Source organism: Patiria miniata, unplaced genomic scaffold (assembly GCF_015706575.1).
Source record: "Patiria miniata isolate m_02_andy unplaced genomic scaffold, ASM1570657v1 HiC_scaffold_5, whole genome shotgun sequence".
Classification (NCBI taxonomy): Eukaryota; Metazoa; Echinodermata; class Asteroidea; order Valvatida; family Asterinidae; genus Patiria; species Patiria miniata.
The window spans coordinates 36,481,591-36,506,768 of NW_024037072.1; the positions used below are offsets into that span (position 1 = coordinate 36,481,591).

At 42.2% G+C, this 25,178-nt stretch overlaps 1 protein-coding gene across 1 annotated transcript; it reads right to left on the minus strand.

Annotated features, from left to right (window-relative positions):
• Nucleotides 1–8,163: 8,163 nt before the first annotated feature.
• LOC119741011 (glia maturation factor beta-like) lies at nt 8,164–24,343 on the minus strand. The gene is made up of 6 exons (XM_038216570.1): nt 24,248–24,343; nt 22,348–22,444; nt 19,890–19,933; nt 19,027–19,159; nt 18,116–18,189; nt 8,164–8,316 (listed from the first exon to the last, which is right to left on the minus strand). Exons 1-6 carry the CDS (start codon nt 24,248–24,250, stop codon nt 8,245–8,247), a joined length of 423 nt encoding a protein of 140 aa, XP_038072498.1. The 5' UTR covers nt 24,251–24,343; the 3' UTR covers nt 8,164–8,244.
• Between the last annotated feature and the right edge of the window lie 835 nt (nt 24,344–25,178).

Genomic DNA, 25,178 nt, shown 5'->3' on the forward strand with positions numbered 1-25,178 from the left:
ATGCACAAACAACAATGCAGCAATTTTTGTAATTTTGTTACCAAAGCAAATCTGATACACGGAAGTTTAGCTCTTTCATTTGGTCCTGTAATATTTTTGCACAAAATTTCTTTGAGATATTTTTTTGCTAAAATTTCAAAATCATTCCATTTAAACTGTGCATTCCATTTTGCTATGTTGTTATTTTGTAAAAAACACATTTTAAAAGTTGTGAATTTAAATAATGTTATATTTTCACATGCTTTATGCACATGTCATCAATTTTTTTATATCAAACTGCCAAAGCACATTTAAGTGGGTGGCGTTATTTTTGTAATTTATCAAGCAATTTGAAATTTGAAATCATTCCTTTCATAACTGGTACTTAAATATTTTTGTCAAAATATCATCATAGATTGCAAAATATACTGATGTAATTTCCATAAACATTTACATGTTTCTGTATTCAAATCGGTTCCTTTTAGTCATGTTAGTCAGGTTCAGCTCTTGGTGCATCCTTTTCTCATTTTTCAGGCGTCTGTGGTTGAATCAGCCCAGCCTATCCCCCAGTTACTTGACATGCATTTTACGCACTGTACTTGTTAAAAATAACTTTTTCAAAGTTTGGAAACACAAACGTAAACAACGCTTGTACTACATGTAAAAAAAATCATCTTACTTTTGATCCTAAATAACTCTGTTGTTTACCCGAATGGAAAACCAAATTTCAGATAAAACAAGACATGACAAATTTAAGGAGCAATTTAAACGCCATGCAAAAAAAATGCTCCCTTTCAGAATCTGCCCCTTTTGACTTGGCGTCCTCCAATGTCGATACAGTGCTGGAGACTTTCAAGTTGCACAACTCAATCGTTTGCCGCAACACACGTGTAAGTGACAGGTTGAGTGCGCGCGGGCTTACCTTTAAGCATGCGCGCGCAGGCTTGCCTCCAAATATGCGCGCAGGTTGTTTTACGATGCGCACACTGAACATTCTATATGATGCGCGTTCGTGTACGTTATTTTCACTTTTCACTTTCACTTCATGATCCTACAGAGTGTTACATAATCGCTAGCTACTTATTTCTTCATCCAATCGACTGCTTTAGGTAAGAAAATGCTCTTTTCTGTTATGTTATACAAATGAGCCATATACCTTACGTTATTTCTTATTATTTCTTAGTCCCTTGCTATCATAATATTTATAGATCTACGACACTTAAGAGTTTTGTTATTTGTATTCTCATTCAGCTTGGGCCACAGAGTATTCTGCCGAATTACCACAACCTCATATAGTAAAGCTGGTCTGAAGGCGTAAACGGTATGACATTTGCTATTTCAATAACGTTATATTAGCTACTTTATATTAATGCCTATCTCGGTATTTTGTTAGAGCGCAGACACGTCGTACGGGTTAAGAGAGTATATGCGCTCACATTTATTCATTTCATACGAGTGGTTGTTTATATAGTCAATTGATTTCATTGTAATTCTCTAATTAATTGGTGCTCATTGAACTCTATATCTGTATCTATCTTCTTTCAGTTTTCACGGTGATTCAATAAATGACTGTAATCATCAGTAAGAATCCGTTGCATCATTCACGACCAGCCCCCTAGAGCGCTTCAGCGCGCCTACAACACGATCAAGGTGTGCAATAACACCAGGGGTGATCCTGCATTCTTCAACTTCCGGCCGCCGCACGCGCCTTCTGCCACCATCTCCAGTGCTGTATCAACATTCTGAAAGTGACTATTTTTTCATATGGCATTTAAATCTTACTCTCTTGCACAAAGCTGATGATAAACTCGCTCCAGAAAACTTGCCATGGTTGGTTCACGTGATCTGAAATTTTGGTTTAATTCCATTGGTAAACAACAGAGTTATTTGGGATCAAAAGTTGGACATGTGTTTTGGACACGTAGTAGAAGTTACAAGATAAGGATGTTGAAATGAACAGTGGCATATTTGGGGGTTTTTTGGTTGGGGGGGGGGGCATGGACATGGTGCAATACCCCCTATTGTCCAATGATGTCCCACTTTTTGATTTCTCAACGGCCAGCTGATGACCTGAACAAATTTCCCGGCTGCCTTCCAGCTTGCCCCCCCCCCCACCCCCAAGGCAAAATCCTACAAACGCCACTGCTTGTGAAAATATATGTTTACACACTTGAATTTCCACTGTCCACTGCAGTTATAAAGCTACACATGTAAAAAAAACCAAAGATGCGCTATTAAAGAATTCTAATTATGAATTGACAAAATAAATCATACAGCTGAATTCACTGATTCGTTTTTGTTATTCTGTGTACCAGTATGCAATATTCACATCCAAACAGGACAAAAAAATAATGACAAGTGTGCTCCTGTTGTTTCCTTCTATAAAATTTATTTCTTTTCAGTCATGTTCATGAAATTCCACATTACCTCATTTAAAAACACGAGTACACTGTTGTACATGTCATCCTGAAATTTGTTCCTATACAGTCTGCAAGTCTTATAAGTATTCAATAGAGCACATCACATAATAGAACAAATAATACAATTTACAATTTTATCTTAGGCCCACTACTTTCTAGTCAGTGCATCTCATTTTTGACTGCATTTTATTTCCCCCCCCCCCCCCCCAACTATGATAACAGATTGTTCAACTACGGCAAATACTGATAGATCAACTGGAATCATACTTTGTTTTGTTCCATTCTCCACACTTTTTGTATTTAACAAATCTGGTACGCTAGAGAATGAGATATCGCCCCTTTTGATATGTGCATTCCAGAATATGTTTATTATAGAAAAGACGTCATTGCACCGATTTCTAGCTAGATCAACGTTAGGGCTGTCTATGTTGAATAAGTTAGTATTTTATTACTTCAAACTTTGTGTGACCGAATATTGGGATATTCAAAACTGCCAGCTGTGTGCATTGATCGATGAGATCTATATAGTTATTTTTTGTTTTTGAATATTCAAAGCAGCAAAAGGCTATTCTAATATTTGGTTGATACTTGAATATTCAAATATTCGGCATATTTGGCCGGGACAGCCCTAATCAATGTACCAGAAACAAGAACTCCAGTTTTGGGGCCTTAAGTGACAAAATAAAGTCATTAAATTGCAGAAAGTTCACTTAGTCAACTCTAAGAAGACTCCACATCAAATTGTCAAAAAGCCAGGAAAATTTGCCATCTTTCAAACGACAGGATCAAATGGATAAAATTGTCGTATAATAATAGCCCTATTCTTCAGAGGCAAGATATTTTTCCCCCAGAAAACATCTTTTCACAAAAATTACAGAAAAGCTGCCAAATGTGAAGGCACATTTGTGAGAAACATTACAAGTGCATTTTCTACATGTGCGATTTCAGCTACTGCCATTTGGTTGTTTGTCTAAGGATCTGACGTTCGCGTGTGCAGAACCACACTACGAATGTCTGATATATCTGTGCATGTAAATTGGATGCGACCCCGCGCACCAGCTAATCAGAGCCTCCCTTAAAAGTTGTGATGTCACTCAGTCAGAAATTCAGCCAAAGCTGTTGACTGGTCAGTATGCTGCCATATGTTTGTAATACAACAACAGGTTACTGAAGACCCGATGGAAGTTGCGCCCGCTGAATGGTCAGAATCTGGAGGCCAAGAGGCAGTTAACGCTTGCTACATGTGCAAGCGTCTATTCCATATACAGTGAAATCTTGATATCTCGATTTAAAAGTCAAACTCTGATAACTCAAAACAACTGTTAAGTCAAACAAAGAATCTATTGCCTTCAGTAATATAACAATGACATACAACCCTACTTAACTCAAAACTCTTCTTAAGTCAAATTTTGAACCTGTTCCCTTGAGGTTTGACTTATCGAGATTTCACTGTATACTATTTGGTTTTGTGTGAAACACCTTACAACTGTGCTCTGTTAAACTCCCCTGCAGTATTATGCAAGTAGGTTTCCCAAATGCACGCATGCATGCAACCAAGAAATAGAGCAAGCTTGTCATTGGCATAACATTTTCTGCTATAGAGGGTGTTTAAAAAAAAAAGGAAACCCAACTTCAAAGAATGAGTATGGACAGACGATATGTTTACTGACTATAAAACTGGTATCATCTGAAAGCGTAATCTCTATGCTTTTCAATGATACCGTGTTTAGGTTTTCTGAGTCATGCATCACTGAGCATCATTGTCTTGAAAACTGGATGCAAAAATGCAGTTGGTTCACTTTCATAAAAAAAAAAACACACTGGACACGGTGTGCCTATTGTTACGGAAATGTCTGTGAAATGGCTTGAATGCTAATCCTTGGGGAAATGGCACATTGTTTTGAACGTGGCTTGGTCAAAACTAGAAATTCATGACCGTAACAATAAAATCAGTTTTGAAACCAACCCGACTTGTGTTTTGGTTTCTTTTTATGCACTCGTGTATTCTTCTTGAATACCAATTCTCATGCAAACCATGCCTATTGTGTTTGACATGAAAGTGAACTAACTGCAATTTTGCATCAAAATCTCATGACAATGGTGCTCAGTGATGCAGGACCCTGGAAATGTAAACAAGGTATCATTGAAAAGCATAGAGATTACACTTTCAGATGATACCAGTTTTATAGCCAGTAAACATTTAGTCTGTCCATACTGGTTCTTCAAAGTTGGGTTTCCTTTTTATTGAAACACCCTGTACAATCATGGATACTTCGCTTCATATGGTAAGCAGTGTCATGATTCTGGATCGTAGACAAAGTTTCGTGACGTCAAATTTTGATCGGCATTAAGCAAATGCTTGCACACAAAAGTCTAATCACTGCACTGTTCTTCAGTCTTTTGTTACAATTACAGATGTACAATCTGTGCTCTTCAACATGTGTCTCCTGAAAGCACATCTCCAATCTAAGAATGGTTTATTGCCATGTTAGGAATACGTAAAGTACAGTGCAACGCCACTATAACAAACATCGCAGGATCCACAGAAATTGTTCATAATAGCGATCGGTGTAGCGATTTTAAGCTACCGGTGCTCCGGTACTCACTTTTCAATGAATAGTGCCATGAACTTCACCCTGCACACCAGCCCTGGTATACCGTAGTTTGAACAAAAGCCGACTATTGAATGAATTATGTAAAAAAAAAAATTAGCTTACTACCTACAGCAATGGGTGGCTTTTGCCTTCTATTTCTTGGGGGAAATAATAGCCACTTGTCGCTCTGCCGTTAATATTTTTAACAAGGTTTGTACACAAAATTTGGAAGCCAAGGACGATGTTCGGTGTAGCTGAATGTTCGGTATAGCGGTGTTCAGTATAGCGACGTTCCACTGTAATGTAAACTTCCATATTGGTTTCCAGGGTTACTTTTCTGTAACCAAATAGAGTACAGATAGCCTAATCTTATAATAATAATAATAATAATAATAATCGGCATTTAAGAACACTCTTATTAGTCATGTTAGTAAACTAAATCACAGCGCTTACAGTATTATTATTACCCCTGATCATTGGGCCAATTAAACATTCCAAATACCATCTCAGCTCCCTGGGGAGTATACAGCTCGATGCAGCCTGTTAGGCGCAAGGAAGCTAATTCAATCACAATAACCATCTCTGCCCTCACAGGTACCCATTTACTTCTGGGTGGAGAGAAGCAATGAGTGACAAAGTGCCTTGCTCAAGGGCACACGCACCATGACCCCGCCAGGACTCGAACCCACAGCCCGCAGCTTTACCCACAGACCACGAATCCAGTGCCCTTAACCACGAGGCCACAGCACACCATATAATCTTTTAAGAGTAAATAATCTTATAATACGTATACATAATGCATCTTTAAAAACTTTACGATATTATGAAATGGATACATTCAAACAATTAATAAACCATTAACCTGATAATACAAATTATGAACCTCATTTGGACATAAAATCGCTTGAAGTCGCCCAGGTATCTTTGCACTTTCATAAATGAACAGATACATGTATGATTTGCATGTATCTTTGCATGTAGCGTCCATTTTATGTCAAGCTTTAGGGACGGTATGGTCATAACTAGTTCAAACTGATTCAAAGCCTTTTAAAGGGAAAATACAACATTTGCAAACATCGACAAATAAAACTACCAAGTTAGTTGCTACGAAATACCTTACTAGGATGTTGGTAAATGACATGCTTAAGCATCCTGTAAAATTATGGCACCTGGTGTGAAGCCATTTTCAAGAAAATGGTATATATTTGTCTACATTTCCAACGCTGGTCGGCCGACCACCATTGGAAAAACCTAACTATTTTTCAATTACTGCACCAAATTTACCATTTTTTTTTAGTCTAAATTTTGTTTTGCTAGCTATTGGTTCCATGCTCACGAACGGGTGCAGGCCAGCTAGACTGGTTCCCTTACCTTACAATTTTCTGGTATGTTTGATCCATTTCATCTTTAGTGGAGTCAGGGAACCAGACTACTTGAATATTTTTGTTTTTCTTGGTTTTTCCAGCATTTTCGAACACAAAACTTCAAACATGTCAGTGTAACAATATTTGATCTATTATACTAACCCCCCAAATAGTTCATTTCTGAAAATTACAGCAAAAGCCAATGATGTACATTCCCTTTAAGGGACTCAATGAAAACCATTAACCCCCACCCCCTTTCATGCCTTGATGACCCGAGAGCAAGTTGGACTGAATTGGTTGCCTACTGGTAGATGGATGACGTATGTCGTGCTTGTGTCGTAATGTTAACCCTATAACTCTCCAGCGTCTTTTACTAGGAAATGGACCAAGTCCATCAAAATCCATCAATCACTGTGTGTCCAAAACAAAACTGTACATGACATAACATGCATAATGGAATCCACCACTGACGCACTGGTTGACATTCATGGACTTGCTAAACATGGCTTTTATCACAATAGCAGTACTGGAAGCTAGGCAAAATCAATCGGATTCCCCCCTAACACTGCTTCAGGCCAGAATTAGGCCCAAGTCCATCATACTCCATCAATATTTAGTCACGCTAGGCCTTCTGGACCAAGTCCCCCAAAATCCACCAAAATGGGGTGATGGATTTTGATGGAGTTGGGGTGGTTAGGGTTGAAGGATCACAAAAGTTCTTGGTCCTTCCTGACTGCTATACATGTGCACTGTGGTGTGTACGGATATTGGTAACCACTGATGCAATCAACCTTGGTAGGCTAGTCCCTAATAGTCTACTACACAAGTCCACTTTTGATTGGGGTCTACCCGATGTTCCCAAATACCGATGTTCCCCAAAATTCTTAGGGTATAGGGATGGGGAACATCGGTACTGGGGATCATAGGTATTGGGGAACATAGGTATTCACCCCTTTTGATTAAGTAATGGTACTATAAAAATAAAGAATGAAAGAAGTCAAATCCTACCACGTTTGTTGATGGTGTAAGTCGAGCATATTCTTTTGTTCCTCTACCCTATTCCTTTGTTTGTAATTTTTAGCAACAGCTCTCATTCATTTTGTACACGTTTTCTCATCGAGGTGGTCCTCGATGTGTGTCCTCAATTTACACCATAAACAAACCCATGCATCTTTGTTGCGTAGTTTGGGGACCACACACGGTAAGCAATAGTTATTGTGGGGACCAAAGTTGCTGCGGGGAGACGGAATCGAAAGTCCCCCAACTCCGTCCATTTCTACCCTGCGAGAAAAGCTCTCCCACTATGTGGCACCTGAGCCAACCCACACAAACTAAAGTATACTCATGCACGTAGATCTGTGCCTTAATTATATTGAAGAAATTTTACAAAGCAAAACAATAGATCTTTTGCATTACAGCCATCTTTGAGGTGTGGCAATTTATTGCACGGGGATACGCATTGTTATCTTCAAGTAAAATTGTATCCTCGATTCTGATTGGTCGATCCATGGCAACAACAGTGTGCTATTATACTGTATTGCACGGTCCATATCGCACCCTGCGTAGTGCGCTATTCCAAAATGCGAGCGACATTCCAGCTGCATGCGCTAAACTGCGTCATCCAACTGTACTGTGCGTCAAGTTTGCTTGAAGATAAATTCGTTATCACGCTCGCGCTCGTTGAACACGGAAAATGTAGTGCGTCTGTGTTCACATACCACTCGGACGAAACAGACGCACTACATTATTCCGTGTTCCACTCGCGCTCGCGGGATAACTTGTAGTATACCTCTTGTTCATCTTCTGTTACTGAATAAGCCAGTTCAGTATTCAGGGGTTGCTTCTGTGAGATGACAAGCTGATATGGACTTGATGATGAGGACTGCACTAACGGAAGAATGAAAGCTTTTCCTTAATGTACTCCTCCGTCAACTCTTCTACATTCCGAATCTCAAAAACCTGTTAAGAAAAATTGTGCATGTATTGTTTATGATAGACCTTTGGCAGGGTCGCCATCTTAAAATCAAAGCGAGGCATATAACGCCAACAAACATGGTGGCGTAAATAGTGTGTGCGGTGAACAACTCGTCGGGTTCCTTGAAGAAGGGCGTGAGGGCGATAAATGGGTCAAAATGTCAAATTGAGATTTTTCGGGTAATCGATAGAGCTTAGAAATATCTTTCATTTGATATACATATTGTCTCAATCGGCTACGTCATTCTGACGTAATTAACAGTAAACAAAGGACGGAAGAGGGTTTTTCATTAGTTGTGCCCGACAAAAGGTCGTAAGGATGTTATTCTAATTTAACAAATGTGGCAGGGCCACATAGTTAACTTGCATTAGCTTTTGGTTTTCAACATAGGAGTCCCTCCCCCTGACTTGCATACGCTTAGTTTGTGTTGTAGCCCTCTTAAGTTAATTAAGTAGAAGTTTATGACACAGTAAAATAATAGCAGTGCTGTAGGAGGATAGTAGTGTACGCCCCCTGGATAGAGTAAACATCCTGTCCAGAACAGAGACCCCCTTATCTGTGAGACCATGTGGTCCATGCCTCATTTTGCAGACTGGTAGAAGGCAGGGCAGCATCATTTAGTTTTGCTCTGCAGATTCCCTTGAAAATCTATGGCTTTTCTACCCTGAAAGTTTTGTCTGCTGCTGGATTCGGTTGTTTAAGCTGTTGTTTTCGATTTATGACCTTCTTTTGATGCTGTATTGGTTTTAATTTTAGTTGGTTTTAAATCTTAGGTTTTTATTGTTGGTTTTAATTTTAAATCTTCGTTCTAGGTTTTAGTTGTTGGTGTCTTTATTTTTTATCTGGTTTATGGTTTTTGGTTGGTTTATGGTTTGAAGTGATTGAGTTGTTTTTTTTGTCTATTGGTTCGTGTCATTTTAGATTTGTTTAGTCTATTTTTGCTTCATTTATTTAGTTTCAGTTGTGATCATTATACTGAGTTTTTTTGGTTCATAGCAGTTTTTTTATCTGTAGGGAAAGTAAAAGGTCATTTACATTTGCTTGGTTAGGAGAACATCAAGGTTGGTCGAGTGTCAGGTACAAAATCGGTTGTTCTTCGAGTCTCATAATTTTATTTTTGGTTTAGTTTTTTTTTTTTAATTGTCGTTCAGGAGAAATAAATGCGTTCCAGTGATAGCTCTTGAATCTCTGTCTCTTTGCCAACTTAATTTTTCTCGCGATTTTCTAGAGATCGTAGGTCCAATTCCTTTGTTCCATTTTTCTGGGTTACATTTTTTTCTTTTAGGTGGAGAATCCGGGTACTAGTGCACTGTTTTTTTATATAACTTAGCCAGGAATTTTTAAGGTAGGACATAGAGACAGGTCATAGTTAGGGAAAACCAATACAGTGTCGAGAGTTGGGAGTATATTGATTGCGATGACGCAGACGCCGAACCAGCACCGAACAGCTCACCTGATATCGGATACCCCTCCGCAACTGACGCCCCAGACAACATACGCAGTTACTCCTGGGCTTGGTCAATCACCGAACATGGAAGGAGCACACCGTCAGTTCCCACATTTGGTTCCTCCATCAGAAGGAGTGTCCCCTCTACGTCTTGCTGGTCTAGATCCACTCCACACCGCGGCAGAGCAGAGAGGACAGGGAGCTCCAAGGATGTTGACCACGCATCAGGTCAAGAGCGTGCCAACATTTAGCGGGAAGGAGCGACACGGCCCCCGACTGGAGGACTGGATCCGGGATATACGGTTCCTCCTTGGATGCAAGGGAACAGCCCCAGGGATCCTCCAGTTTCATGAGGCTGTCAGACACACAGGAGGAAAAGCGAGAGATGTGCTGCTGAACCTTGAGAGTAGGACACCAGAGGGTCTAGACGCGGAGAAAGCCTTCGTCGAGCTGCTAGAAGAATACGGGGAAGACAAAAGTGCCCTGTCTCCTGTGGCCAAATTCTATGCCAGGGTGCAGCGGGGAAACGAAACCCCAATGGAGTTCGCCATTGCATTGGAATCCACCTTGAGGGAGGTTGAAGAGACGAGGCGGCGCCGGGGACAGAAGTCCGAGGAAGAGAGCCGAGACAAGATGTTGGCGACCCAATTCATGGTGGGTTTGAAGAACCTACACTACAAGCAGAGGTTGGCGCCGATGCAACCGAGGTTTATGGCCTTCCGGGACGTGCGCCGGGAACTTCACATTATTGATGAAGAGGAGAGACAGGCAGCAGACCTAAGACGACAGCAGACGTCCTTCTCAATGAGCGAGGCTGCTCAAAGCTTACCCCAAGTTAAGGCCCTGGGTAAAGACGTAAAGGGGCCAGCCCAACCCGTGAAGGAGGTCGTCCCGGTCCCACTCGGGCCAAACGACCCCAACACTCCGATAATCCAGCAACTCATGACGCAACAACTGGAGGAGATGAAGGGGATGCATCGTGGTCAGATGGAGGCCTTGGACAGAGTTCTCCAGGAGCAACGCCAACATGGTCAACGCCTTGCACGACTAGAGGGTGCTGTTTTCCAACATCAGCCCACCCGTCAGCCCCAATCGGGCAAACCCCCATATACTGGATGTTTCAACTGTGGAGATCGCCGACATCTAGCAAGAAATTGCCCCCAGCTTAACCACAGTGAGCAACCACAGCAGCAGCAGGCCCCCACCACTCAGCCTATGTTAAACGGACAAAACCTGCGGATGTAGGGCAGTCGGCGGGTTTAACAGGGAAGAGCCCACTTAACACTAATACATATACATCCATCAATAGCCATGTGAAAGAGGACCGAACGAGTGGTGTGGAGAGGACAGCTGAGATACCAGAAGCTGGGCCTGTCAACAGAACAGAGATTGGGTTCTCTGGAATTCATTGTTTCGCATTAATAGATACAGGTTCGCAAGTAACCACGGTGACCAATGAATTCATCCAGAGATATCCTGAGCTCAGACTCCAACCACTTCGTACCTCCGACGTGTCCATTTTAGGAGCCGGAGGACAAGTTGTCCAACACCTAGGAGTCATAACGGTCGATGTACATGTTATGGGTCAACATATCCGAGGGGTTCCGGCCTTTGTTGTTCCGGCAACTTCGTTCCGCCTTGACACCCCTGTACTCATTGGCACCAATGTCATACGTGCCAGTCGGGACAGGATGAAGGGCTCTCATGGGTCGAAGTTCATGGAGAAAACGCAACGGTTGTCCCCCAAGTGGTTCCAGGCTTTCCAGGTTGTCAATGAAGATGGGGCAGACCTTGCTAAGGAGAATGGAGACATTGGCATTTGTAGATATGCAGGCAGACATGCGCTGGACTTGTCACCTGGAGAGAAAGTTGCTGTTCAGGCATGGCTACCAAAGTCTGTGCGCAAAAGAAGTATCACTGCCATGTTAGACAACAGCCTCACTAAGGAGCTGGCAGTAGGCCGCACACTGGTTCAGGTGCAGGGCTCCAGGGTGTCAGTCCAACTCTGCAAATTGTCTGATCACCGGATGACTCTCCGGAGAAACTCAAAGGTAGCGACCCTCTCCTGCTTCAAGTTGGTCAGTCCAGCGGCAGTGCAAAATGAGAAAGAGACAGTCATCATGGAACAAGTTGCTGTCGACACCAGTCCAGTGCCAGAGGTTGATCTGCAGGGTGCTGACTTGACCCCATCTCAGAAGAAGGCTGTCGACATGCTTCTATCTCAGAATGCAGATGTGTTCTCCAAGGGGCACTTAGATGTGGGTTCGACTACCACAGTGGAACATGAAATACCACTGAGTGACCCAACTCCATTCAGGCTCCCCTACCGGAGAATTCCCCCAGCCCAGTACCAAGCGGTAAGAAGCCACATCGAAGAGCTTAAGGAGGCGGGAATAGTTCGACATAGCCAGAGCCCTTTTGCGTCCCCCATAGTTGTGGTAGAGAAGAAGGATGGAACGATTCGCCTGTGTGTGGAGATTATCGGAAGCTGAATTCCAGAACCACCAGGGATGCATTCCCACTCCCAAGGATTGACGAGGCCCTTGATGCCCTTGGGAAGGCAAGGTACTTTTCATGCCTAGACCTCACGTCCGGCTACCACCAGGTGAAAATGGCACCAAAGGATCAGCAGAAGACAGCATTCACGTCTCCCATGGGGTTGTATGAGTATACCCGCATGCCCTTTGGCCTTGTTAATGCTCCAGCTACGTTCCAAAGGTTAATGTCCACTGTATTTGGTGACATGACTTTCGAGAGTCTCCTCATATACCTTGATGATATAGTGGTTTTCAGCAGCACCATAGAGGAACACATGGAACGTCTAGGCAAGGTCTTTGCTCGGCTGAGAGAACATGGACTAAAGTTGAAACCCTCTAAGTGCCAACTGTTCAGGACCGAGGTTCGATACTTAGGCCATATAGTGTCTGCCAAGGGGATTGCCACGGATCCTGAAAAGGTCTCCATCATGAAGAGTTGGCCTGTACCCACGTGTAGGAGAGGTGTGAGGAGCTTCTTGGGGATGACTGGCTATTATCGGAAGTTCATCCAACACTATGCCAATATAGCAGCTCCTCTCTTCGCCTTAACTGGGGGAAAACGAGGTGGCAAGGAGCCAACTTTTGTCTGGACCACTGAGTGTCAAGAGGCCTTCACCACACTGATGTCTAAGCTGATCTCTGCACCCATCTTGGCGTACGCTGATTACAGCCTCCCATTTACAGTGCAGACTGATGCCTCCAGAGACGGTCTAGGAGCAGTTCTGACGCAGACACAAGAAGGCAAGGAGCGAGTGCTTGCATATGCTAGCCGCTCTCTGTCCGCCGCCGAAAGGAAATATCCAGCACACAAGATGGAGTTCAAGGCACTTCACTGGGCGGTGACAGATAAGTTCAAGGACTATCTGTATGGTAACGAGGTGACTGCTATGACGGACAACAATCCGCTCACGTATGTGTTGAAGAAGGCCAAGTTAGATGCCCATAGTCATCGTTGGATTAGTGACCTCGCCCAGTACAACCTCAGCATTGTGTATAGACCAGGCAAACTGAATGCAAATGCCGATGCATTGTCCAGAATCCCCAGGAATGATGTACAACAGATCCTGAATGCAGTTGATGAGGTAGACAAGGAGACTACTCAACATCCAATAGCAGCTCAGCAGATGGTTCCTCAGGAAGGAGACCCGAGCACTTCAATGGCGGAGCGTACGTACTCTGAAGAATGCGCTTCCTCTGGGTCATGTGACGTGTCTGAAGGGCCTGAGGCCAGGGAGCATGCAACAGTGGGAACTGTACTTGAACAGATACCAGGTGTAGCAATGACACAGCAGGACTTGGACATCAGTCGTGTGACAACTCTTAAGTTGACACGAAAGTCTAGGCCAAGTAAGAGGCAGATGAAGGCTGAAGCTCCTGCAGTCCGCAGATTGTTGAGGTCATGGGATAACCTTCACGTGAAAGACGGTGCACTGTTCTACGTCCATATCACAGAAGATAGAGACAACTATCTGCCCATCCCCTCGAAGTCACTGCGACCCCAGGTCCTGAAACATCTCCATGACAAGATGGGACATCTTGGATTCGAGAAGACAGTCCAGCTAGTACGAGACCGTTACTTCTGGCCCGGCTTATATTCTGAAACGAAGGCATATGTCGGGAAGTGCAAGCGATGTGCCCTAAGGAAACTACTGGACACTCGGCGACAAGCACCCCTTCAGAGCATCCAGACAACCCGACCATTAGAGTTGGTCTGTATAGACTTCTTGTCACTGGAGAGGTCGAAAGGTGGTTTCGAACACATCCTGGTAGTGACAGACCACTACACCCGGTATGCACAGGCGTACGCGACGAGAGATGAGACTGCTAATACAGTGGCACGAGTCTTATGGGAGAAGTATATCAAGAACTACGGCATCCCTGAACGTATTCACTCTGATCAGGGGAGATGTTTTGAATCAGCTATAGTGAAGGAGCTGTGTAATCTCCTCGGTACTGTGAAAAGTAAAACGTCTCCCTACCACCCCCAAGGCAACGGGATGACGGAACGTTTCAACCGGACGCTATTGTCTATGATGGGAACCCTTGAACCTGACCAGAAGCCTAACTGGGCGATGCACTTGCAGTCGATGACTTATGCCTACAATAGTACGAGACATGAGACAACAGGCTATAGTCCATTCTATCTGATGTTCTTGAGGGAACCTAGGCTACCCGTGGACCTTGTAACTCCAGGGGAGCCAGAGTCAGAGGAGAGCCGTCCCCAGTCCCTGTACGTCCAGCAGATGCAGAAACACCTCCGGAATGCCAGCGAAAAGGTGAAGCTCGCAACCACGAAGGCACAGCACAAGCAAAAGTTGAACTATGACAAAAAGATTCGTGGAACCGAGAGAGAACTTCAGCCAGGAGATCGAGTCCTTGTCGCCAACAAAACACCAAGAGGCAGAGGTAAGCTGAGAGACAAATGGGAGGAAATACCTTACATCGTCCTTAGGCAACTGGGAGACTTGCCAGTGTATACCATTCAGCAACGTGGATCTACGAAAACGAGAAATCTACATCGAAACCTACTGGCCATTTGTCCTTTCGAGGTAGAGGATGAAACAGATGAGGGTCTACTTCCACCCCTTCCGCAGTCCCAAGATGTGGACGGACCTCAGGTTTATCTACTTCAACCCCCTCCACAGTTCCAGGATGAAGATTATCCTCCGCATCTCCATCTACCCCCACCCCTACATCAGTTGCAGGATGAAGAACCAGAGTCATCCTATGGTAGCAGTACAGCTGATGAGTCTGAAGTGTCCACTGATAGCTCCGCTAGTTCTGACAGTGTATTGGAGGTGAGGACCAGCCGACGACCAAAGAGAAGCATCCGTCCGCCTCGCAGGTTTGGAGACTGGCAGTGAATAGTTAATGAATTATGCCCATAGTGGTCACACAATTTTCGAGGATTCTAGTAATAAGTCTTGACACTCTCCTTGCGCCATTGCTAAGGATAGCAATGTATTTTAGTTGGCGAGTGTGTGGCAGGGCCACATAGTTAACTTGCATTAGCTTTTGGTTTTCAACATAGGAGTCCCTCCCCCTGACTTGCATACGCTTAGTTTGTGTTGTAGCCCTCTTAAGTTAATTAAGTAGAAGTTTATGACACAGTAAAATAATAGCAGTGCTGTAGGAGGATAGTAGTGTACGCCCCCTGGATAGAGTAAACATCCTGTCCAGAACAGAGACCCCCTTATCTGTGAGACCATGTGGTCCATGCCTCATTTTGCAGACTGGTAGAAGGCAGGGCAGCATCATTTAGTTTTGCTCTGCAGATTCCCTTGAAAATCTATGGCTTTTCTACCCTGAAAGTTTTGTCTGCTGCTGGATTCGGTTGTTTAAGCTGTTGTTTTCGATTTATGACCTTCTTTTGATGCTGTATTGGTTTTAATTTTAGTTGGTTTTAAATCTTAGGTTTTTATTGTTGGTTTTAATTTTAAATCTTCGTTCTAGGTTTTAGTTGTTGGTGTCTTTATTTTTTATCTGGTTTATGGTTTTTGGTTGGTTTATGGTTTGAAGTGATTGAGTTGTTTTTTTTGTCTATTGGTTCGTGTCATTTTAGATTTGTTTAGTCTATTTTTGCTTCATTTATTTAGTTTCAGTTGTGATCATTATACTGAGTTTTTTTGGTTCATAGCAGTTTTTTTATCTGTAGGGAAAGTAAAAGGTCATTTACATTTGCTTGGTTAGGAGAACATCAAGGTTGGTCGAGTGTCAGGTACAATATCGGTTGTTCTTCGAGTCTCATAATTTTATTTTTGGTTTAGTTTGTTTTTTTTAATTGTCGTTCAGGAGAAATAAATGCGTTCCAGTGATAGCTCTTGAATCTCTGTCTCTTTGCCAACTTAATTTTCCTCGCGATTTTCTAGAGATCCTAGGTCCAATTCCTTTGTTCCATTTTTCTGGGTTACACAAACAATGTTCGAAGCGCCCTAATGTCCCACTCAAGTGGGTACGCAAAGCCAAATTTGTTCCCGGCAAAAGGACACAAGGATTTAACATGCCACTTAAGCGTACGTTTAAGGCTTGGGAAGTTCCCGGTAAAAGGTCGTTAGCATAAAAATTGAAATAACTTCAAAATTAAGTAATATTTTGACCTAAAAATGCACCATATTATTTAAATCATTAACGAATGTCATCAGTAAACATTTCAACCTTATGTGATTTTTAATCTAGAAATGGCAGCACAAAACCTTTCAGCTCGATTATCTCCAAAAGTGCTTTTTGCGTGCCTGGGCTGCTTACGTCCTTTTTCTTGTTACACGACGAACTGGCTCTTGCAAAGTTACAGCAGATTGACAACCTGATGAATTGACGGCTAGTTGAAATTAGATCATGTGTCATTGCAATCTGAAAAAGGATCTTATCATAAATAAGCCTACAACTGTGTCCGAACTGAAGTTTCTGTGTAGTAGGCTAGGCTAGTTAACGCCGCAGCACCGCCGTCAACTGCGACCGTACAGATTTCCTATTTGCACTTTCCATCTGTGGCATTTTCTGAGTTGAAATTACATTTGTTTGGTAAGAAGTGCCTACATTATAAGGCTATCCAAGAATTGTCATTCGAAGAGGACATGTCGTTTTCCAGAGGAAAAAAGAGAAACTGGAGGCCAATACAAACATGTAACATTTGTCCTCCATGCAGAAATATCTGAACGATTGTGCACTGCACCCTGACTTGTTTACATGCAAAAAGACACGGGCCTTTGAGACACCCATCTGCTCTACAAATAGACAGGTGTCTAAAAGGCCTGGATAATTTTGCACCCAAATGAGCCGGGGTATGATAGGCCTACAGTGCAGGAAAGTTGAGAAATTTCTTTATGTAAGAGAATTTTTTCAAAAGTTCATTTTGGGCTCCAGTTCCTCTTTTTTTTCTGGGAAATGATGGGCCCTGTCACTCCGGTGAGTATGGCACAGCTAGATAGCCTGATAATGTACGTGCTTCCAACCAAACAAATGCAATTTCAGCTCAGAAAACGCCACGGATGGAAAAGTGGAAAAAGAAAGTCTGTACGGTTGGTGGTGGTGCTGCAGCGTTAACTGCTACACGGAAACTTCAGTTCAGCCACTGTTTTAGGCTTATTTATTATCCTTCTTCAAAATGCAATGAGACATGACCTACCTAGAATACTGATTGATGTTTTGGGGGAATTTTAGCTATGCTATAAGATTGTCAATCTCCTGTAACTTTGCAAGAGTCACGGATGAATGCCCAACGCCAGCAGGGAACAATTAGTATCCTTGACTAAACGACTTGTGAGGCATGACTATATCTTTTTAAACACAATGTGCATTTTCAAAATTAACAACCAATGTAATATTTGTTTTTATCAAGTAATGAAACCATCTATTATTACTTTAAATCATTGAAAATGGTGCATGAACAACATAAAATCCTGAATTGCGGGAACCTAGATCCACATGTGCAGTGTGCATACACGGTGTATTTGTGTCTGTATGTCACGGTGCGATTGATATTCCTTGCCGTTTGTTTTGGGCAGTGTCACATTGTCATGCAGCAATTTCCACGCATACTCTTTAAATTTGCAACTTTTCAAATCGCATCATTTTTCATAAACCGTTGTCAGTGTCGGACGATTTACAGTCTTTGGTAGCAAACAGGGTATCAACATGTAGCTAACAACATTCCCCGTAGGTCTATAGATATAAATGACGTTATCATAAGACAATCAGATTCAAAATTGTGACCCCACCAATGAGTGTGGACTTTCTTTTTTTTTCTTTTCTTTTTTTTTGCGGTGTTTATGATGAATATGGTCCCACACAATGATGTACCTTTGTAAGGCCAGACGCCTTGACAAAATTTAGTTTGCTTCCAGCGTACATCATCTGCTGCTCTGGTTTACATCCTGGAAAGAGAGAAAAAATAAATTCACGGTGTTAATGTTGTCGAAATATCAATTAAAAAAATAGACAAAGAAATTTCCACCTGTGACCTCCTGCACACCATAAGGGCACTCTGTCTATTGAATTCTCAAACCCTTTTGTTGGCAATCTGCCAGTTAGTCAATATCTTTGTTCATTGGACACTCGGTAGAATCTATATACTCTGACGTTGCTTTCATTTAACCCTAAAAGGGCGGGGGGGGGGGGCAGAATCCACCTCGTTATCATTTCCGAGACAGCCTTGAATTTGGTTTTTCCGCGACCCGAGCTGTTATGACTTTTTAGCCTCGAGCATTGTGCATCTTTTCATACTAAAAACATAAAATTCGGACCATAAAAATTTTTCCAGCGCTACGCGCCATGAAAACCGAACTTTCCGATATACGTCGTGTACACCGAGCACGATTACCATTCGCACATATCAAAAATTAATTACCCATAATTCCAAAACCCTTTGACCTATAGACATGAAATTTCTTGGGTATGTTCATGATGAGTTGTTCTATGCATGTACCGAGTTTCAAAAATTTCCGTCACTCGATGGCCGAGATCTTAGAGGGGGGGGGGGGGCAGAATCCCCCCCCCCCACCCCCAGCTGAGCGATGGCCAAAATAACCCGGCCCTTTTAGGGTTAAACCTGATCTTCTTCCTCTCTGTGGTTTATATGAGGATTTGTAACATAATATAACTTTTGATGAGGATTTGGTTTTCAGGAATTACAGGGATCCGTCATTCACAACGAAAACAATTGGTGCTGGATTACAACAAAAAAATGAAAAACATAAAGGCGAATGCAGTACCTGATGGAGACAAAAAGATGAAGAGGAGTGGGTAGGAGGTTCGTCCATCGTCGTGTTTATAACAATAGCTGAGGACGACGTAGCGCGGCTGGCTGGTGGGTAACTCTGCCTGCAACTCATCAACTGACATGTCCTGATAATATTGTGGGAAATTGAATTAAGGAACATTGAAGATAAATAAGGGAATAAATGTGTGCTTGGGAGGTGTTACATAGTATGTTTAAGACTGGTTGGAGCCCAGATGCTGCTAATCACCCGACCTTTTCGGTAAAAAAAAAAACCTTTTCAGTCCAAAACAAGTCACAAATTAAAAAATTTCAAATGATTTTGTTCAACAAGTTTACTTCGTGTTTTTCGAAACACCCCTATAATGGAGTGTCCAGCTCAAGAGTAAGACATAAACAACTCTTTTTATGGAGAGCACGCACTGTGCGATGACTCGCAGATGCAGCTGTGGTGAGTGCGTTGTGAATTTAGGACTATAAAATACTGACTCACTGGTAGTATTGCGCATGCCTACGTGAGGATTGTGAACATTCGACTAATAAAACGGTAAAAGGCACTGGAGTTCAAAGGAGTCCAAATTTCATGTAACACTGCAAAAGTGTTTAAGACCAGCCAGCCATGTCTTTATCATCCGTTTAAAACCGACAGAGATGCCACCAATATACCAATAAAAAGCTTGTAACACTACTAAAAACCTGAAACTACCCTACCCCCTTTCAAAAAGATAGCATTTAATAAAGCTTTGTTCTGGGGTTTTTTTGGAAGATGGAGAAGTTTACACATTTAGATGTGGCCATAATTCTTTTCAGTCTGACTTTTAATTTGTTTTCAATCATTCAAAAATATTAAAGGCTTACTTCAAGTTCATCCTCCAGGACTATCACCTCGTCTTTGATTTTAACTGAAACAAAATCAAAGGTAAAAAAAAAGTTATTTAATTTGCAAAATTGATATATATGGCATTTTTATCTGCCCTAGTCCAATCATAGCAGATTTGTTGAAATCATTTAATTGTGATCAAATTTGGAAGATGCCGGACACTGATATAGCCAAACAAAAAAAGATGTTTAGCGTCCCCGCCCGCTTCCTTTTTGGAGGCCCCTCCTTTTTTTTCTTCTTTTTTTTAAATCACGAAAAAATGATACATTTGAAATGTGACATCATTCTGGCCTCTTTGTCTGTTGCATCTAGCCCATATAAAGCTGGTATAACGTATGTCATTCCTCAGTCCAAGTGGCGGCCATTTAATAAAAAATAGCTGGCAGCATCAGGCGGCCATTTTGGAAGGAAAAAAAAAGGCCTCCTCTTTGCTTTTTTTTCAAAAAGGCAGGACGTTAAAGATGTTTTTTTTTATTTGGCCTTATATGTGCACATGAATGTGCCAGGGGTTTGTGCACAAACTACTGTTTATTATGCCATCGACTGTTTATTTAAAGGGAATATACAACATTTGCAAACATCGAAAAATAAAACTACCAAGTTTTTACGAAATACCTTACTAGGATGTTGGAAAATGACAGTCTCAAGCATCTTGTAAAATTATGGCACCTGGTATGAAGTTATTTTCAAGAAAATGGTATTTTTGTATACATTTCCAACGGTGGTCAGCCGACCAGCGTTGGAAAAACCTAACTATTTTTCAACTACTGCTCCAAATTTACCATTTTTTCAGTCCAAATTTTGTTTGCTATTGGTTACATGTTCATGAACGGGTGCAGGCCAGCTAGACTGGTTCCCTTGCCTTACAATTTTCCATCATCTATAAATTGATCCATTTTATCTTTTGTGGAGTCAGGGAACCAGACTACTTGAAATTTTTTTGTTTTTCTTGGTTTTTCCAACCTTTTCGAAAACACAAAACTTCAAAAATGTCAGTGTTACAACTTACAATATTTGATCTACATTGTATTATACTAACCCCTCAAATAGTTCCTTTCTGAAAGTTACAGCAAAAGCCAATGATGTACATTCCCTTTAAGCACATATGTGCAGCTGATCTAGTTTCTACAGGCTATATTCACGAGTCAACCATATCAAATTGAAAGCAAGGTATAATCTTCGTTTTTGGAAACTGTGCGAATAGAAATGAAAGCAATGACATCAAGTTAATTACAAATTTGTACCAGTCTGCTCCAATTTAAAAATTGTGATTAAACCTACCCTAAGGCCAAAAAAAAAAGTCTCCGGTTTCTGGTATGGAGCTTGCCTCAAAAGTGGTGCGGCGACGCGGCTTTTTGGTTTTTTTTACCCGATTTTTTTGCTTCAAATGTCGGCTGATGACTGCAAATGGTGCCCGACTAAACTTAGTACAAATACATGTAGGCCTATATGGGATTGGGAGTCCAGAGAGGCCACATAAAGCTTATTCTCGACCATAACCCCACCTAAAAACACGTTAAAATTGTGCAGCAGCAGAATTCCAGTCAAACCAGTGAGTTTGGCGGTTTTGAGACATCATCTTTCATTGAAAAAAAAACTTTTTCATTTTGCCGACGCGCATGGCTACGGTGACGCGCGCGCATACCAGAAACCGGAGACTTTTTTTTTTGGGCCTAATGTTTTAAGCCACATTTTAGGAAAAATGAAAGTGAGGATTGGAATGCATCAGTCTAGCACCGTCCCAATCAACAGGCATGCAAACTGAATTCCCCCCCCCCTCCCCAAGATTCCCCAAGATGGCGGATTTTCCAAGATAGCTTCTGATTTCTTGACTCTTTGCCGATACAAAATTGTGTGCAAATCAGCCGTGACCCTTTCTACTCTTTTGTTCGAAACTATAAAAAGACAATGTACTATAAATTTACAAAATAGTGGTAAAAAGTATTGCAAAAAAAAAAGGGGGCGGTTGGGAAAAAAAGAAGTGGGCGGGGCGAAAAGCTGTTTTACTTGGCCTTTTATCCAGATTTGAGGTTGAGGGGGGAAAGGGATAAAATAGAAGCATGTTCTGAAAATGCCCTTGACATTTACTTCAGCTTTTGGGGTTTTTTTCTAACAAGGGGAGGGGGGTAAAAAAAAGGAAAAGAAAAATGTTGCCAGTGTAACCCTAACCCCCTAGTACTTCCTCAGGTCTACCCTGCTAAATCCAATAGAATCCAACCGGACTTTCCTGCTCAATCCACTGTGCCTCATTTTCAGTTGCCTGCTGAATCCAACATTTTGCATGAGGAATGTACACAAGGGGTTAACTGCTCAATCCAACGGGTTCCATCGGATATGTGACACAGTTGGATCCTGTTGGATTCAGCAGGGTTAGGGAGTTATCCCCAACTTTGCAAGAACTATTTACTCATAAAAATTATTAAACGCACTACTTACAAATCAATGCACTATTTGTCTTTTCCTTTCTGAATCGTAGCTTCTTCAATTTGTCTGCGACGCCTTCACCCAATTCACACACTTTTAAATTTTGCGCCTGCAGTTTGATCACAAACAAAACAAGAAAAGCACATTTAAATGCCCCCCAACAGTGGCGTAGCAAGTAGTCCGAGTAACTTGGACCCAACTTATCGCCTTTTTAAAAATTTGGACATGGTCTGGCGATAGTAGGGTCCAAGCCCATTCCTCGACCTAGACAACACAGTCACTGACAGTCCCAAAAACCAACATTTTCCAACAAAAAACATCAGATTTCACCTTCAAAACGGCCTCCAAATTACTAGATATGTCACCTGAGGTACAAGTAGACATAGATGATTAAGATGGTTGTACTTAAGTTTACTTACGATCCGGAAAAAAAGTGAAATTTTCCGTTCAATTCTGGAGACCCCCTCTGCCTAGGTTGTCGTCGTTGTGCTCACGTTCAAAACTGCATGATAATGGCGTCTGACCTCGACCTCATGCAAATGTGGTGCGGCGCGCTTGCGCATAATGCACATAATGCAGCATACACGGCAGATTCCCCTGCGCCGCGCCGACGACTGTTTCCTGATGTAGAGCGCTGTGTAAGTTCGCGGTACGCCTGGCTAGCCAGCGCGACTCCCAGGCGTACCGCGAACTTACACAGCGCTCTACATCAGGAAACAGTCGTCGGCGCGGCGCAGGGGAATCTGCCGTGTATGCATGCAGTGCACTATGCGCAAGCGCACCGCACCACATTTGCATGAGGTCGAGGTCAGACGCCATTATCATGCAGTTTTGAACGTGAGCACAACAACGACAACCTAGGCAGAGGGGGTCTCCAGAATTGAACGGAAAATTTCACTTTTTTCCGGATCGTAAGTAAACTTAAGTACAACCATCTTAATCATCTATGTCTACTTGTACCTCAGGTGACATATCTAGTAATTTGGAGGCCGTTTTGAAGGTGAAATCTGATGTTTTTGGTTGGAAAATGTTGGTTTTTGGGACTGTCAGTGACTGTGTTGTCTAGGTCGAGGAATGGGCTTGGACCCTACTATCGCCAGACCATGTCCAAATTTTTAAAAAGGCGATAAGTTGGGTCCAAGTTACTCGGACTACGTAGCAAGGTCATTTTAATTTGGGGGGTAAACATTTCTTGAAATCAGGTGCAGACAATATCAATAGGTAGTAACTATAATTGTAATAATTTAGGAGAACAATATGGGGGCACCCCCCCCCCCCCAAAAAAAACTCGCCAATTTATTTTTTTTAAGTGACGTCGCAATAAAAAAAAGGCAGGCATGCACTGTGCACACCCACCATCTTTTCCTCAAAAAGATTTGAAGTGGTCAGAAATTGCTTCAGATCGCGCCACCATGACAAGCATCTAACATTACTCATTAGAATCCGAAAAATTTGGGGGGCCATTAACTTAAGCGCCGAAAACCCCACGCCATAATTTTTGGGACCACTTTTTTAATTTATAATTAGGATTTAGGGAACCAATTTTTTTTGCCCCCCCCCCCCCCCCCAGCTGGAGTTACCCAGCCCTAAATTTTATCATTGGGTTCCTAAATGACAACCCAATGATAAAATTTAGGGCTGGGTAACTCCAGCTACCCCCCCCCCCCAAAAAAAAATCTGGATCCGCCCTTGGAGTTGGACTGGAACGACTGGGTCACCGCCCCCCATGGCATGCCCAACATGCCCATCACACGCGGCATTGCCTTGTTCGTGCAACTGCAAAGTGCAAGTAACTTGACCCTACTTATCGCCTTTTTAAACATTCGGAAATGATCTAGCGTCAGTAGCACTAGCAAACACATAAGCATAGGCTTAACATAACAATAACATGAAATGTTGCAATGATACACACCATCCTAGTTTCTTCCTTCGAAGTTCGAGCTGTACAAATGCAATTTGGGACCAGGGTGAACGTAGGTCGTGGCCAAATTCTGCTAAATGGACTTCAAAAATCTGTCAGAATGATAACAATCTGCCAAATTCCCAAGAATTACTCGAAATACACTATAAACACTTAAAATCGCGTGCAGATGTTGTAGTATTGCCTTAATTAAGGTTCAAATTAATTATAAACAATCTATAGTCACATAAAGATGTTATGAAATTGCGCAAATTTTTGACAAAACTGTTGCGTCACGATGAAGTCCCCAGTGAGTGAACCTTGGCATTCTACCTCCATGATCCAGCCAAGTTGTGCCACTGATTATGCAAATGTTTGTTTGAAAAGATTTAAGCTTTTTTAAACAAATGTACCATTTTTTTTTTCAAATTTACTATGTTTTTCTGTCAAACAACCATTTGCAGAATTCTGCCAGAAATCTGCCAAAAAATCCATTCTGTCAAATATTCTGTCGTTTTTTAACAAAAGATCTGTCAAAGTTAGCCGAAAATCGGCTAAAACGGTCACCGTGTTTGGGACATGAGGTAGGTAGGTGGAACCCGGAAGGACGTTCAGATTGTGCGCTAATAATACTGGCTATGACTATTCACCATGTAGTGCATTAACAATGAAGCTGTAGCCGCAGGCTGTAGCCCATTCGACACGGCTTCTGACTGTCGCTGTCACGCCCCAACTATCGCATCGGTCCCAACTATAGTTGGGCCTGTCCCAACTATAGTTGGGCCTGTCCCAACTGTAGTTCCACAGTTGGGCTGGCCGAACTATAGTTGGGCCTGTCCCAACTATAGTTAGGACGGTCCCAACTGTAAGTTCCACTGTTGGGCTGGCCCATCTATAGTTGGGCCACTCCGATCTTTTTATTTTGCGGTGTCCCAACTATAGT

Excerpts from the sequence above, each read along its gene's own strand:
- LOC119741011 (XM_038216570.1), bottom strand. Across the intron at positions 19,160-19,889 it reads TCCTGGAGGATGAACTTGAA|GACATGTCAGTTGATGAGTT; the intron begins GTAAGCCTTTAA and ends CAATATTATCAG. Across the intron at positions 18,190-19,026 it reads CATCTTTTTGTCTCCATCAG|GATGTAAACCAGAGCAGCAG; the intron begins GTACTGCATTCG and ends CTCTCTTTCCAG.